Consider the following 17,571-nt stretch of genomic DNA (forward strand, 5'->3'; position numbering starts at 1 on the left):
CTCAATAAATATAAAAGAATTGAGACCATACCATGCACACTTTCAGATCACAATGCTATGAAACTTGAGATAAACCACAGGAAAAAGTCTGGAAAACCTCCAAAATCATGAAGGGTAAAGAACATCCTACTAAAGAATGAATTGGTCAGTCAGGCAATTAGAGAAGAAATTTAAAAATATATGGAAACAAATGAAAAAAGAAAACACAACAATCCAAAACCTTTGGGATGTGCCAAAGGCAGTCCTAAGAGGAAAATACATTGCAATCCAGTCCTATCTCAAGAAATAAGAAAAATCCCAAATACAGAATCTAATAGCACACCTAAAGGAACTAGAAGCAGAACAGCAAAGACACCCCAAGCTCAGCAGAAGATGAGAAATAAGAAAGATCAGAGCAGAAATAAACAATATAGAATAAACAAAAACAAAACAAACAACAACAAAAAAAACCAAACCGTAGAACAGATCAATGAAACCAAGAGTCAGTTTTTTGAAGAAATAAACAAAATTCATAAAACTCTAGCCAGGCTTCTCAAAAAGAAAAGAGAGAGGACCCAGATAGATAAAATCATGAATGAAAATGGACTTATTACAACCAACCCTCAGAACTATAAGCAATTATCAGGGAATACTATGAAAAACTATATGCCAACAAACTGGACAATCTGGAAGAAAGGGACAAATTCCTAAACACCCACACACTAGCAAAACTCAAACAGGAAGAGATAGAAAACTGGAACAGACCCATAACCAGCAAAGAAATTGAACTGGTTATCAAAAATCTCCCAACAAATAAGAGTCGTGGACCAGATGGCTTCCCTGGGGCATTCTACCAGACATTTAAAGCAGAGTTAATACCTATCCTTATCAAGTTCTTCCAGAAAATAGAGATGGAAGGAAAACTTCTGGACTCATTCTATGAAGCCAGCATTACTTTGATTCCCAAACCAGACAGAGACCCAGCAAAAAAAGAAAACTACAGGCCAATATCCCTGGTGAATATGGATGCAAAAATTCTCAAGAAGATACTAGCAAATCGAGTTCAACAGCATATAAAAAGAATTATTCACCATGATCAAGTGGGATTCATTCCTGGCCTGCAAGGCTGGTTCAATATTTGCAAATCAATCAATGTGATACATCACATTAATAAAAGAAACGGTAAGAACCTTAGGATCTTGTCAATAGATGCAGAAAAAGAACGTGACAAAATACAGCATCCTCTCTTGACAAAAACTCTTAAGAAAGTAGGGATAGAAGGATCATACCTTGAGATCAGAAAAGCCATATATGAAAGACCCAACTCTAATATCATCCTCAATGGGGAAAAACTGAGAGCTTTCCCCCTGAGATCAGGAACACGACAGGATGTCCACTCTTACCACTGTTGTTTAACACAGTGTTGGAAGTCCTAGCATCTGCAATCAGACAACAAAATGAAATAAAAGCATCCAAATTGGCAAAGATGAAGTCAAAGTTTCACTCTTCGCAGACAACATGATACTCTACATGGCAAACCTAACAGACTCCACCAAAAGCCTGCTAGAACAGATACATGAACTCAGCAAAGTTGCAGGGTACAAAATCAATGTACAGAAATCAGTTGCATTTTTATACACCAATAATGAAGCAACAGAAAGAGAAATAAAGAAACTGATCCCAATTACAATCTCACCAGGAACCATAAAACACCTAGGAATAAACCTAACCAAAGATGTAAAAGATATGTATGCTGAAAACTATAGAAAGAGCTTATGAAGGAAGCTAAAGAAGACACAAAGAAATGGAAAAACATTCCATGCTCATGGATTGGAAGAATAAATATTGTTAAAATGTCAATACTACCCAAGGCAATCTACACATTCAACGTAATCCCAATCAAAACTGCACCAGCATTCTTCTCAAAGCTAGAACAAGCAATCCAAAAATTTGTATGGAGCCATAAAAGACCCCGAATAGCCAAAGTAATTTTGAAGAAGGCCAAAGCAGGAGGCATCACAATCCCAGACTTCAGCCTCTACTACAAAGCTGTAATCATCAAGACAGCATGGTATTGGCACAAAAACAGACAAATAGACCAATGGAATAGAATACAGAACCCAGAATTGGACCCACAAATGTATGACCAACTGATCTTTGACAAAGCAGGAAAGAGTATCTAATGGGAAAAAGACAGTCTCTTTAACAAATGGTGCTGGGAGAACTGGATGGCGACATGCAGAAGAATGAAACTAGATCACTTTCTTACACCATACACAAAAATAAACTCAAAATGGATGAAAGACCTGAATGTGAGACAGGAAACCATTAAAGCCCTAGAGGAGAAAGCAGGCAACAACCTCTTTCACCTCAGCCGCAGCAATTTCTTACTCGACAGATCTCCTAAGGCAAGGGAATTAAAACCAAAACGAACTACTGGGACCTCATCAAGACAAAAAGCTTCTACACTGCAAAGAAAACAATCAACAAACCTAAAAGGCAACCGATGGTATGGAAGAATATATTTGCAAATGACATATCAGATAAGGGGCTAGTATCCAAAATCTATAAAGAACTCACCAAACTCCACACCAGTGAAGAAATGGGCAGAAAACATGAACAGACACTTCCAAAGATGACACGCAGATGGCCAACAGACACATGAAACGATGCTCAACATCACTCACCATCAGGGAAATACAAATCAAAGCCACATTGAGGTACCACCTCATGCCGGTCAGAGTAGCTACAATGAACAAATTGGGAGACTATAGATGCTGGCGAGGATGTGGAGAAATGGGAACCCTCTTGCACTGTTGGTGGGAATGCAAACTGGTGCAGCTGCTCTGGAAAACAGTGTGGAAGTACCTCAAAAAATTAAAAATAGATCTACCCTATGACCCAGCAATAGCACTGCTAGGAATTTACCCAAGGGATACAGGAGTGCTGATGCATAGGGGCACTTGTACCCCAATGTTTATAGCAGGACTTTCAACAATAGCCAAAGTATGGAAAGAGCCCAAATGTCCATCAATTGATGAATGGATAAAGAAGATGTGGTTTATATATACAATGGAATACTACTTGGCAATGAGAAAGAATGAAATCTGGCCATTTGCAGCAACGTGAATGGAAATGGAGGGTATTATGCTAAGTGAAATAAGTCAGGCAGAGAAAGACAGATACCATATGTGTTCACTCTTAGGTGGATCCTGAGAAACTTAACAGAAACCCATGGGGGAGAGGAAGGGAAAAAAAGGAGTTACCAACAGAGAGGGAGGGAGGGAGGCAAACCACAAGAGACTCTTAAATACAGAGAACAAACTGAGGATTGATGGAGGGTGGGGGAGAGGAGAAAGTGGGTGATGGGCAGGGAGGAGGGCACTTGTTGGGATGAGCACTGGGTGTTATATGGAAACCAATTCAACAATAAATTATATTAAAAAATTGATGGCAATGTTTAAAAAAATATGCTCTAGGTCTATCTTCTTTTATATAACTCATGGAAGTATATGCCTCATCTCTTCAGTGAAATTCTTTGAGTACAGACATTATCACCTGTAATTTATTAGAGCTCAACATTTAATATACTGCTTACTCAACATCTGTTAAAGACCATAATCTTTCCTGAGAGCTAACATTTCCTCCTAATTGCTTCATTTCTCTCTTCCTTTAGAGCCCTTTGTTCAAATTTCAACCACAAAACTGAAGCATAAAGTCAGAATTCACAGAAAATATACAACAAGAAAGTAAAAATAGAGGATAAAGCTTATGTCGCTGTTAAAAAACAGACTGAGTAGAATACAATAAAAATATTTATGAGTAAGTCATAAATAAAAATATTTATGACTATAGGTTAAAAGTTTCATTTCTACCTCACTCATTAATCCAAGTGTGGCCCATATGGAGCTGGGGCATCAGTTTGACTGTATGGAACAGGTGTCCATTCTGTTTCGTCAGTGCCCATGCCTTTCCAGTTGTTAAATATTTTTATTATCACCTGTGAGTATGACTAGTAACTAAAACTTCTTGCTATAAATTCTATTCCTTCCTAATCTGATTCTTTTCCTGTTCTGCACTGTAGTCACACTGCTCCCTTCACGACTTCTATCTCCTCCCCAGTACCCAAGATAGTCCCTGACAGGCACTGAGTAAATGTTTACTGAATGCTGAATGAACAAATCTGACCCTTCATTTGTTCTTTTAGTTCAGGGAAGAAAAAGGAATCCTTCTATATTCTTTATCTGCTTCCCAAATTCATTGATTCCACTTTTTAGAAGCTATTTCAATACCCTCTCTCAATGATTGTATCTCATCCTCAGCCATAAAAATGCTTAAGATTTCCCCCTGCTACACCTCTTCCCTGGCCTCTGCTTCCCCCCTCATGCTACTGCTCTTACTGCCTTTCTTTCACCTTTAATCTTCTAGACGATCTGCATTCAGTCTCCACTTCCCTTTCCAGCCATCCCTCAGCCATGCTAAACTGTTTCCCCACCAATACCTCACTAAGAATACTTTAAAATCTCGTAAGTAGCCCATTAAATTGCCAAATCACATCCTGTCATTTCAGTCTTCATCTTACTCTACCTGTCCACAGCATCTGTCATTGTTGACTACCTTCAACTTCTCAAAACATTCCCTATCCCTGGCACCCACCTTACTTGTCTCTCTTAGCATCCCTCCCACTCCTGTATCTTTCTGGCTACTTAAATTTTTGCTGGATCCTCTCATGAAAACAGAAATGTAACCGAAGGAAGGAAGGGAGATGGATGATAAAAAGGCTGCTCACAAAGGAGGGTAGAGGGGCAATTTGAGACAGAGGCTGGGGCAGCAGACACAGCTTGGAGATGGTATCTAGGATGTCAGACTTTAAGTGAGGCTGTTGTTTAAAGACTGGAAAAACTGGAGCTCATAGTCAGGAATTAAACATATCCAGGCATTCCGATGATTAAACACTTAAAATGAGATGAATAAAAAGGTGTGCTCACCACTGTTCCGGCCATTGGGTCGTAGAACCGCTCAAGGAGCTGGACCACCGTGCTCTTCCCGCAGCCACTGCTGCCCACCAGGGCCAGCGTCTGGCCCTTTTTCACCTCCAGGCTCAGCCCTTGAAGCACTGGGATATCTGGTCGAGTGGGATAGTTGAACATGACTTCATTAAATGTCACATTTCCTTCCAACGTGTTCTAAAATCAGAACAGTAACAATAGAGATGATTATTGCAATCCTGAAAACGCATTGTATAGCAACCCCCCTCTATCACCAGGTGTCAGAAGATGGCAAACTTGTATTACAATTAGGCTGCATTTGTAACTGCCAGAATGTAATAAGTAAAATCTAAGAGAGTCAGTGTTTGTACAGCATGTATTGTTAATACAATACAAATGTGATAACTCAAATCTGTTCTCCAAGAATAGAGTACCTAACCTACATATAATAAAATCCGATTAACAGAATCTGCTCATAAATTGGGTGGTATTTCCATCTCCCTACAGCCTTGTTTTACAAAAGTACTGAATGTTAACATACATTATTAGCATTTATTAAAATGACCTCATGATCTAGAAAGTTTCATTTTATTACCTGCGAATAAAAAACCCCCACAGATTTTATTAAATTTCCTCTTAGAGTACTTTCACTCATTAGTTAGGAATGAAAACATATCATCAAAACTTCAAACTCACGGGCATTAAGCCTTCTGTGCTATAGCTGTCGATCAGAGGGATTTTTTCAATGATCATGATGACGTGGGCAGCTGATACTTTGGCTTTGGCATAGTCAGGAGCAAATGAACTGACCTGCCCCACTGCCATGGCACCGAAGACAATAGCTGAGAATACCCTGCAAAAACAAAGACAAAGCATGAGCGGAGTTATGGCTATAATGCTAGACAACTGACAGTTCTACAATAGAGAACACTGCCTCAAACAATGTAAAACACAAATTAAAAACATAAAACAAAATAAGTCAACACTTCCCCTTATAAGTTCGCATCAGTTTAACAGATTGTAAAAGGGCCCCCTTTTTCAACTGTCTCTGTATCCTCACCTTCTTGTAATGGGACTTTGCAGCTCCTCCATTTAAGAAGTGGAATCTGTATTCCTACCCTTTGAATCTGAGTTGGCCTGTGACTTGCTTTGGCCAACAGGATGTGGTGGAAGTGACTTCTGCCAGTTCTAAGCTTATGACTCAGGGGGCTTTGTGTGCTTTTCTCTCTCTCTCTCTGCCACCACCACAAGCCCAGCTAGCATCTGGAGGACAAGGCACAGATGGAAGAAAGCTGTGGGGACCCCAGCCAACCAGCTTGTCATGCCCTACACACACAAGCGAGCCTACTTGCGATCTGCTATGTCCATCCTAGACCAGCAAAACTGCCCAGCTGACCCACAGACTTGTGGGCAAACATGAACGTTTATTATTGTGTGGCACTGAGGGTTAGTGGTTGGTTGTTATGTAGCATGATTGTGGCAATCAATAGCGGATACAGGCATTTGTGACATCGTGGATGGACCTTGTAGGCATTATGCTAAGTGGAAGAAGTCAGATTGAAAAAGACAAATACTGTATGATTTCACTCATGTGGAATTTAAAAATACAGATGAACAAACAAGCAAACAAAAGCAGAATCAGACCTATAAATGAGAGAACAAACTGATGGTAGCCAGAGGGGAATGGGTGAGCAAAATGGGTGAAGGGGAGCAGGAGACACAGGCTTCTAGTTATGGAATGAATGTCACAATAATAAAAGGTGCAGCAGAAGGAATCCAGCCAATGATATTATAATAGCCTTGGATGGTAACAGATGGCAGCTGAACTTGCAGAGCACAGCATAAAGTATACAGAAGTAGAATCAGTATGTTGCACACCTGAAACTAATGTGACATTATATGTCAACTATTAAAAAAATAACAGATCCAGGCATTGGTGCTGAAATTACACCAGATGCTTAGAAAACGTGTGAGCTGTACAGCAAAGAGTGAGTTCCTTATAGAGACAGGTAGCATGCTGCACTCAGGATGCACTCATATTCTTAACCTATGACATCAAAATCATAGCAGCTTAAAGCTGGGAAAGACTCCACAGGATATCGAGTCCAGTGCTCAATGTTTGTTTCCTGGGCACTTCTCCTAAGTTGGCCTCCATTGTTTGTTTTAGGAAGTAGCAAGTTTGATTAAGTTTGTTGTTCAGAAGTTCTTCTTCACATGGAAGAAAAATGTACATCCTTTTGCATAATATAGCCCTCCCTGGAACATTTTTTAAAAGGCCCTGTGTTTCTTTGATGACTCCTGTCTTTCTCAACACTCCAGCTGCCCTCCTCTGGACACATTTCTCAACATGTTTTTTGTTTTTTTTTTACCTTTATTTTTTTCTTTCCAAGTTTCTATTTAAATTCCAGGTAGTTAACATACACTATACTATTAGTTTAGGTGTAGAATTCAGTGATTCATCACTTACATATAACACCCAGTGCTCACCACAAGTGCCCTCCTTAATACCCATCACCTATTTCATCCATCGCCCCGCCCACGTCCCCTCTGGTCACCATCAGTGTGTTCTCTACAGTTAAGAGTCTGCTTCTTGGTTTTTCTCTATTTATTTCTCCCCCTGTGTTCATCTGTTTTGTTTCTTAAATTCCACATGAATGAAATCATATGGCATTTGTCTTTCTCTAACTGACTTCTGTCGCTTAGCATAATACTCTCTAGCTCCATCCACATCATTGCAAATGGAAAGATTTCATTCTTTTTGATGGCTGAGTAATATTCTGTCGTGTACATATACTACTTCTTCTTTATCCAATCATCAGTCAAAGGACACTTGGGCTGTTTCCACAATTCGGCTATTTCAACATATCTTCTTAAACAGTGGGCCTGGAACTAACAGAATACTTGGGAACCCTCCTGGAAGAATACTGTGAGCCTTTCATATCCTCTCCTCTGAACTCTAAATAAATCATACAAATGGCTGAGTAATCTCAGGTTTGTCATCATTTACCCCTGGGAGATCTTTTAAAAAATGGACTGCCCTTCAGACAAGTCTCCCTTTTCCTTTACTTGGAAGATTGATTTTCCCAATCTAACAGGGACAGTTTCCCAACTGTCAGCAACTTTCACCAATTCAATGCCTTACCTTGAAGTAAAGCAATGTATCAAATAGTTATCTAATCGAAGACCCTATGCCAATGATGCTTGGTTTTGGTCTTTTGGTCCAAGTCATAAATAGCTTCTGTATATCATTTGTCAGACAGACATATTAAGTGGAAATTTTAAATCTTCTGTTGGGGTCGTCCTGAGCAAACTATAATGCACACACATGCCAATGTTTCAACAGAATGGAAATATTACACTAACGCCTTATATCAGACAAGCTTAGGTGATTCTGGTTTAAATGAAAAACTGTTTATATACACAATGGAATACTACGTGGCAATGAGAAAAAATGAAATATGGCCTTTTGTAGCAACATGGATGGAACTGGAGAGTGTGATGCTAAGTGAAATAAGCCATACAGAGAAAGACAGATACCATATGGTTTCACTCTTATGTGGATCCTGAGAAACATAACAGAAACCCATGGGGGAGGGGAAGGAAAAAAAAAAAAAAAGAGGTTAGAGTGGGAGAGAGCCAAAGCATTAGAGACTGTTAAAAACTGAGAACAAACTGAGGGTTGATGGGGGGTGGGAGGGAGGGAAGGGTGGGAGGGAGGGCAGGGTGGGTGATGGGTATTGAGGAGGGCACCTTTTGGGATGAGCACTGGGTGTTGTATGGAAACCAATTTGACAGTAAATTTCATATATTAAAAAATAAAAAAAAAAAGGAAAAAAAAAAATAAATGAAAAACTGTATTACCACTATTTATGATATGCTATCAAAGGGCAGAATCTCGCCCACCACCAAATCTAGACACTCAGAAAGATTATATCTACTTTTTCATTACCTAACTGCATATTTGAGTACTTGGGGGTACAATTAAGTTCGGGTCTGTCTTCTCCTGAGATAGAATTTTCTGCATTCACAGCAATGGGGCAGAAATCCCAATGTAGCCTTTCCTTTGTCATTTCTGAATTTCTTTAGCTCTTACCTTCTAACTGCTCTTCTTTTATCAAGGAAAGCAAATGTATCCTAGACTCCCCCAGGGCTTGCAGAACTCAGTGTTCTACACCTGCTCTTTAGTTGCCTTTGTTCAGAGAGTTCTTTAAAAGGAGCTAGACACTTGGCTCCGAGTTTGGCTTCTTCTCAAATGCCAAAACCTCCTAGAACCCCTTCAGTGAATCACGACCCCATTGAGCTACAGATTCAGAAGGTCAAAGGTATGAGTCAGCACTGGGGAGGGGGGAAGTCACTGATTCCCTAAATGAAAATGGGGTCCCTCAGGGATCATACACAGAGACTCAAGAGGCAAATGCCACCTTCTGAATCACCAAAATCTCTTCACAAAGCTTCACAGTAAGGTTTTCTACTCAGACATGAAGCATGTTCACCTCAGTTTTATTTCTAGAGTTCAACTGTAAATATTAACCTGATACTTACAAGAGAACATCTTGAAAGTCCATGAACTCATGTGCCACCAAGTAGGCACCAAACCGGAAACAACCAGCATAGGAAAAGTACATCATTGCCTGGGTGATGGAAAATGAGATTCCAAAGATGTGTGCTTTCCTCAAAGAGTTTCTGAAAAGGAGACGTTAAGAAACTCACTTGACTTTCATTTCTCAGTCCTTAAAACATAACCTTTGATAGATCAGCGGTGGAGTACGGCAGACAAAAATGGGTTCAATTTCCAAAAAAGTTAAGTTTGGTCCTCATTTTCCCACTTGTGAACATTCAGGAAACTTCCTGATGGAGTATTAACTGCACCTCAAAGTACTGAAGTAAAGTTAAAATAAGCCAAGGAAAACATGAAGAGGGGTTAATAAATGGAAGTTCTTTCCCTTTCCCCCCACTTTTGGACACATAAGATATATGCACTCTATGGTAAATATTCATTCAACACAAATTTATCCAAAACCTACAAGCTTCAGGAACCATGCTGGGTGATACAGAAGAATCAGTCATGTTCTTGCCCTTGGGGTCCAGGAGTCAAGTTGACTATATAATTATGCAGTGAAGGAACCTTATGAATAACATGTTAGGGGAAGAAAGGAAGAAGCACAACTCTCTGGAGGAGTTAGAGGAGACTTCACAAAGGCATTAACATTGGTGGATTTTCTGAGCCATGTGAATTGGGTGATGTGGAGGTAAGGGCAGGCTGGTGAGTGGGCAGCCTCTGGGCCTCCAAGCCCTGCTTCAACCAGGTCAACTCCATTTCTATCTGTTTCATATATTGGGATTTCAAATGAAAACATTTTCAGGAAAAAACCTCTACTATTTTTTTTAACCTTTGAAAACTCATCGATAAGGTCCAGCTCTCTCCATTTACCATACAAGAAACTGAGACTCAGAGAGGCTGGGCTTACATTTTTGAACCCTCGCTGGAGGAGTTCATTAGCTTCCTTTAATACAGAAATTCTCCACTAGAGAAGTGTCAAAAGAGGAAGGAAAGGCATACTCAAGAAGCACCACCCCTCAGGTCCCACAGATAGCTCAAATTTCATGTTCCATAGAGAACTCATTCCCAATGAGAGCAAATAACAGGGCCATTACCCCAACCTGGCATCAGAGTCATTCTCTATCCTCTCTCCCTCTGCTTCCCATCACTTACCTACTCTTACAGGTTCTACCTCAGACAGGTCAGGGTCTTGTGATTTCTGTCCTGGATACCTATAAGCGGTTCCCTTTGGTTCCCATTTGGTTCCCTTCTAGTAGCTTCTCCACTTGTTCCCTACATTCTGGCCAAAGTAATCCTTCTGAAAACAAATCTGATGATTGAAAAACCTCCCCACACTCCCCTCCCACTCTTCAATGGTTATTACCTGTATGGTATCTGCAAACTCTGTGCATACATATATTCAAACTTCTGCTCTCGAGTCAAAGAGACAACAGTTCGGAAGTTTTCGATTGCTTCAGTAGCAATCTGTCACAGAGAGCCCCCAGTCACAGAGGCAAAAAAAAAAAAAAAAGTTGCAATTAGTGTGAATTCCATAAAAGAGATTAATAAAATTAATTTTATTGTTACATATTACTTATTTATTATCACCTATGATCTTCTTCACTATGAGAAAGGATAGTAATTTATAAAATCAAATTTTAGATCTGGCAGGAAGATTGGCTAATTCAGTGTTTTTATAGAAAGAGAAGCTAAGGCTTAAACAGATGAGACACTTATCTAAAGCCAAAATTACAGAGGCAAGGTTAACCTGAGAACTCAGTATTTTATGTCTAGTGTAGTGCTCTTTCTTCTATGACGGTCACGTTTTAGGTTTATTGTTATTTTACATAAATTTCGAATGTGATGTTTATATTTTCTCTTTATAATAACGATTCATGAAAATTGAAGAATATTTGGAAAATACTGAAAAAATAAAGGTTTTTTAAAAAAAGCTACATATAGGTGTATTTTATATATTAGCTTACCTGTTTTTTTTCCTAAGCATATACAAACTTAACAAAATTGGGACCAAATTTTCTATTTGGCTTTACATCACTTTTTACGTTAAAAAATATCAAGAGCATTTTCCAAGATCATGACATATACATTAATAATGGGATGTTTAATGGGCCACTTAATATCCCAGCCAGTTAAACATTCCTTTATTGTTGAACAAGGTTTTCCATTCTCTATTAAAAAATTCTGTGATAAACATCCTTACACATAAACATTTTTCCATATTAAGTTACTTTCTTGGGAGAGGTTCTTAGAGTGAAATTACGAGGCCAAAGGGAACTAATTTTTAAGGAACATGGCACACATTATCAATTTGTTTTCCACAAACTTTCTATCATTCGGTTATTTTTTAATTGCATGTAACTTCCAGTTAGTCTATGTGATTAGGATAAATACATCCTTTTGGAGTCTGCATAAAGGTCTGTGGAAAACATGAAAGATTCCAGTATATAAAATGAGATTTCAGCCATGGGACCTTGAAATATCTCTGTCTCATTCTCCTCATCAGTAAAATGAAGGGGGTGGACAACTGTGAGATCATGACCTGAGCCAAAATCAAGAGTGGGGATGCTCAACTGACTGAGCCACCCAGGCGCCCAGCGGTGAGAGAACTTCTAATGTGAGAAGAGTAAATAGCATTGAGTTTCCCTCAGAAGCCAGTGTGCACTAAATAATTTTGGAGAAAGCATAATACACATATTTCTAGAGAGAGGAAAAAAAACTCCTCCTCACACTTCTCTTCTGTCCTCAAATAAACTGAAGTTTGGTTATGGATTTTATTTCTGAAAAGGAAAAAGCATCTATGTTACTAAGATGTTCGCTAGTCAGTAATAATGTGACAGAAATCTAAGGAGCACACAACACAGACAGAGGTTATGCACAGGCTGACACCACACGGCCTTGCTCTTGAACACTAGGCCTGCTCTGTCCCTTTAAGGGCAAACCAACAGACATGGTCTTGGTCCCCATGGAGCTTATGTCTTAGGAGGAAAGACAGAACATTAATCAATAAACAAAGAAATAGTAAAAAAACAAACATAAAAAAAAACATCAGGTACTGAGAAGTGTCGTGAATTAATTCCAGTGCAGGAAAGGCCCCTCTGAAGAGGTAATAATGGTGAGACTTGAGTAACATAAAGGAACCAGACATTGGAAGATCACAGGGAGACAGCTTGGAATGTTCTAGGAAATGAAAGAAGGCCCCGAGGCCAGAGGAGGGTGAGCATGGGAGAGAGCAGTACAAGATGAATTCACAGAAGCTGTCAAGGGAGCTGGGTCATGCAGAGTTTTATAAACCAGGGTAAAAGGTTGCTCTTATTCTAACTGTGATCAGAAGCGATTGGAGGGTTTTAAGTTGGGGTTAGCATGATCTCATTTATGTTTGTAAGACATCAGTGTGGCTTGTGTGAGAGGAATGTAGAAAGTGGGTGGATAAGAAAGGAAGGAGTGGAAGCAGGGAGATCAGTTAGACTATTGCTGTGTGATTTGGGCAACTTACCTAACTTCTCTGAACTCTGGATTTTTACCAACTAACCAGAATAATTCAAAGGGTTATTGAGGGTATCAAATGGGAAAATGCACGCAGAACTCTTCGCATGATGCTCGGTATATAATAAATACTAAATGGTAACCTGAGAATGATGATCTTTGGGAGTTGATATTCAAAATTACATAGACTAGATGTGCTGCCAGCACCACTTTTCTCACCTGCTTCTGCCTGTCTCATGAACCACCACTGAACACAGCATTTATCTCACCCCTAACCTTTGCACAGTAAACCTGCCACATGTACACATATCCATTTCCGTCTTGCCCCTGTGACAGAACTCCAAAAGAGTCTTAAATCTGATGTGCCCCTCAAAGGTGCTAATCTGTCTGTGATGTGCAGTGAATTCCCTATAATTGAGCTTCTCAATCACCTCCTTCCTATAAACAACCTAAGTCTCCTTTGTGGGACTTTTTGAACACCTCAGGAAACGATGATACTACTAAAGAGTAATACATTTTTTCAAAATACATTTTGTCCTAGATTTTTCCATCTTCCCCGCATTTGAAAAGTCTACCTTAGGTGGAAAAAACAAGAAAGAACAGCACTAAGTGAAGTGATTGGTGACAGCAAGTGTTCCCTGACAGGGGCCAATGTTACATGGGCCAGACCATAACCAGATGCCTGTGGGTCAGCACGGTCCTGCTGAGGCCCAAGACTGGGCCTCTGATAGCCTGAGGAGACCTTTTTCTCACAGACGCTAGTTAGGAAGCACTAAAGCCGTGGTCCAAAGGAATTTCCTGAAGGAATGCTAAGGAAATAAGGTACAATGTTTGAGGACAAAGTGTCAGCAGTGATGATCAACCTTCATGAAGAAGTACCCTCTTTGTCATTCTTTATTCTCTGGTGAGGTGCCTGGCCTGGAAACAGAGTACTTCAGACACACAGGCCTAGAGAGTCAGAGCCACTTGACCTTCCTCGGTCCCTGCCCCAACTCTTGGGAACCTCGGAAGGTCCACTAATAAATGTATCCCTACCCAATTTTAGGGCTCAGCCGTGCTCCGGCCATTTATATTTCTGCAATATACAAACTGTGTGATATCAGATTTATTCCTGTTTCTTTCTTTTTTAATGTTTATTTTTTGAGACAGAGACAGAGTGTGAGCAGGGGAGGGGCAGAGACAGAGGGAGACACCGAATCTGAAAGCAGGCTCCAGGCTCTAAGACGTTAGCACAGACCTGATGCAGGCTCGCACCCACGAATCGTGAGATCATGACCTGAGCCAAAGTCGGATGCTTAGCTGAGTGAGCCACCCAGGTGCCCCTCATCTCTGTTTCTTAACAGAGGCACAACTTTGGATCCTGGCTCTGAGGCTTATCAGCTCTAAGGCATTGGGATGATTTCCCACCTGTGTCTCAGCCTCACCTGCAAGAGGAGCTAATAATAGAACCTACCTCATAGGATCACAATGAGGAAGAAAGCATTTGCCAGGGAAACACAGTAAATGCCATATAAGCATTTGTTTAAACAACAACAACAACAAATAGACAAGCATGGAGGAAGAGAGAGAGAAGAAAAGAGGAAAAGCAGGAGGAAGAGGAGGAGTAGAGGGAGAAAGGAGTAACAGTAGCAGCAGCAGCAGGAGGAGCAGGGTAAAGGTAAACAGAAAAAGATGCTAACAGGAAGCATGATAAAAAGGAAAGAACGCTAATAATTTAAGCCTGACAAAATAAATACCTGTAGGACCTTTTACTATTTTAATCTTCCCCATCATATGTAATTAAATGAGGCTACTTTCCTCAATAAAGGAATGGATTTCAGCTGACTTGAGGGAAAGAAAGAGAGAGGAAGGGAGGGAGTAGAGGAAGAGTGTGAAGGTGATGGTTTGACTTAGGAAAGCTTAATAAAGTTAGTCGTCAGTCTGTGAGCCTAAGAATTGGTTTTGCTCCTCTTCAGCTTCCAATCTGCTGATTCAGTGTCAAATAAGATCGCTGTGAGGAATGGTTATAAAAACATTCTCCAAGCACAGTACTAGCAGTGAGTAACAGAAGGGTACTGATTAGAATATTTTACTCTATTAGATCGGTAGTTGTATTTAGACTCACCTTCCCAGCACCTTCTAGTTCTTTCTTATCTTTCAGTGCTTGTCCAGACAACATTTTCATTTCAACAACTCCTGCTATTGCAATGATGGGTACAATTGCTAAGAGTAAGAGTGTCAATTGCCAGCCATAGATTAAGGATATAATAATGCCTGTCCCAAGATTTGCTATATTCTGGGTAATGATAGCAAGCCTGGAACCTATAGCCTATAAAACAAACACACAAAAATTAGAGAAATGCTTTCATATTCTCTTTCAGATCCATGCTTATACTTTCTTGAGGATTATGACAATTCAGCTTCATGAAGTTCTATTAATTATCTTCTCAGTTATGAAATAAAAACTAAAGATTTACTTGTAAGTTCACTTGGTTTCTAAAATCAAGATTTCCATGACTTCAGAGCAAATACTGAAAGTAGAAGATCAATAATTCAGAGTTAAATTACATATTTGTATCTCTTCTGATTTTTGATACCAAGAAAATTTTCAGTAATCAATGAAACCATGGTCACTAAAGCTCTGCAAATGAGCAAGATAAAATAGCCTGACAGTTGGAAATTTCCAACATTAGATGCATAGCTACTCATAAGTTAAGCCTAATATTTGTCATTAAGGATATCCAAATATATCGTGGCCTATTTGAGATGCTTATTGTGTTTAATTTAACATGCATTTGATTTGGAACAATGACACAGAGCTGAAAATTACAGAAGTTAATTTAGGATTTTAGGCAGGCATCAGAGCCTTTAGTTTGAATGCCAGAGGGGGCTTGAAGCAAGACTTTCAGTAGCACGCAGTGACTTCCAGTTCTAAAGCCAGAAGTCAAACCATACAGTCAATTTACTACTCTATACTGTACTTCTCTCCTCTACCCTGGAAACACCTGAGCCCTCAAGCCATTCCAAATTCCTGCTCTGGCACCCAGATCTGGAAATGGCCCATGTTTTTTCCACTCTTAAAGTTCCCTCTGCCTGAGTGGGGTCAGACTTAGCTAAAGATTATGATGGAGTAGAGTCTAGAATGGTCACTACCTCCTCTGTGACTTTGGAAAAATTTCTCCCAACTCTCAAAATGAGCGAACACACTGATTAATAACTAACACTTCTCTTAGCTCTAAATTTTAGAACAGAATCCTTCACACCCCCTTTCCCATCATCCCAGCATCAACTCTCTGATATCATTCAGTAGTGTTTATGTGATATAAACACTAGACCGGTGATTAGGGGGAAAGGGCACAACAACTAGCAGGAGCCTCTGTACATGAAATTCTGTACCAGGAATTGCATCAGACAACATAAATGACGGGGCATTTCTTTTTATTTGATGCAGTCACTGAGTTTGTATTCAAGGGATGCTTAACCAAATCTGGCTGAAGTCAAAGAATGAAGTGGGTTTCAAAGCCAGCTCTCTGTATTTGCAAACTTTCAACCTGAAAGTCAAAGGTTATAACCTGGAGACAGTCTGTGGCACTGGGAGGATGTAGAGTGCCCCTGTTCTTAGAATCTACAAGTCCTCCTCAGAATTCATTTCCCACAGCAACCAACTGAGAGAAGTGCTCAGAACATTCCCCGAGTTCAAGGCAGGTGACTGACTGAAGCACATTAACCTTTCAGACCTATGATTGTTCAGCTTTGGATGGCAGTCAAGGCCATGAAAATAAGTAAAATGGGTCAAAGATGACAAATTCTCGCTTAATGTACATGAAACGTGAGCGAAAAGATTGAGAACCTTAAGCTGATGAGGTCTGGGGAGATTTAGCTCCTTGTCTTAACCTGATATAGCACATGGGGGCCATGGCACCAGTTACCGTTCTGTATTCTAAAGACTAACACTCACGGTTCCAAAATTTTCCTCATATAGAGTAGGAGTCTAGAATTCTAAGGATCACAGTGGATGAGAGAGCACAGCCTGGTAATTTTCATTTCAAAAGCAGAGCCAAGTGAAGGTAACACTCCAAAAACCACAGCCCAAGTGTGAAACAGGGTCCGATAAAAACAGGCTCACTCCTGAAACCCACTATCACCTCTCATAACCTCTCCATCCCACTGTATGTACACATATTTATATCTCACTTCCTCTTCTACTCATTTTTCTTCCCACCCTTCCTTGTCACTCCCTGTTCTGCTATTTATTTCCTCCTCCACACATGACCGTATTGCTTGAAATCTAATTTAAAACATTCGTGCTTACTGGGGGAAAAACAGCCTATTTCCTGAACCACCTTCTGAAATTAAAAACATTTATAACTTCATCTTTCCCTCAACCACCTTCTCCTGGGGAAAAGTTTTTTTTAAATATGTGGTGGCTTTTGATCTCTGCGTGGCTCTCACTTGCTTCTTCCCCTGCAGAATTCTAGTCCTAATACCAAAATAAAATTTAAAAGCTCACCATTTCATAGGCAAAATATTGAGATCTATTTTCTTCCTGATTTATGTTTAGCAGAATTAAGCTACTTATTC

The 17,571-nt window shown here is 39.8% G+C and overlaps 1 protein-coding gene across 4 annotated transcripts in view; it reads right to left on the minus strand.

The window, feature by feature from the left end:
- Positions 1 to 17,571, minus strand: part of ABCB1 (ATP binding cassette subfamily B member 1) — a 237,249-nt gene that overhangs the window by 12,073 nt on the left and 207,605 nt on the right. For 3 of the 4 annotated variants that reach the window (XM_019443186.2, XM_053896939.1, XM_019443189.2), the window contains 5 exons: positions 15,116 to 15,319; positions 10,892 to 10,992; positions 9,510 to 9,650; positions 5,664 to 5,820; positions 4,968 to 5,165 (listed from right to left, as the gene is read on the minus strand). In XM_019443186.2, the coding sequence (XP_019298731.2) occupies positions 4,968 to 5,165; positions 5,664 to 5,820; positions 9,510 to 9,650; positions 10,892 to 10,992; positions 15,116 to 15,319 (801 nt within the window). The remainder of the gene's footprint in view (positions 1 to 4,967; positions 5,166 to 5,663; positions 5,821 to 9,509; positions 9,651 to 10,891; positions 10,993 to 15,115; positions 15,320 to 17,571) is intronic. The other variant, XM_053896940.1, reaches the window with a different exon arrangement.

Source organism: Panthera pardus, unplaced genomic scaffold (assembly GCF_024362965.1).
Source record: "Panthera pardus isolate Hobbes unplaced genomic scaffold, ASM2436296v1 HiC_scaffold_8, whole genome shotgun sequence".
Taxonomy (NCBI): Eukaryota; Metazoa; Chordata; class Mammalia; order Carnivora; family Felidae; genus Panthera; species Panthera pardus.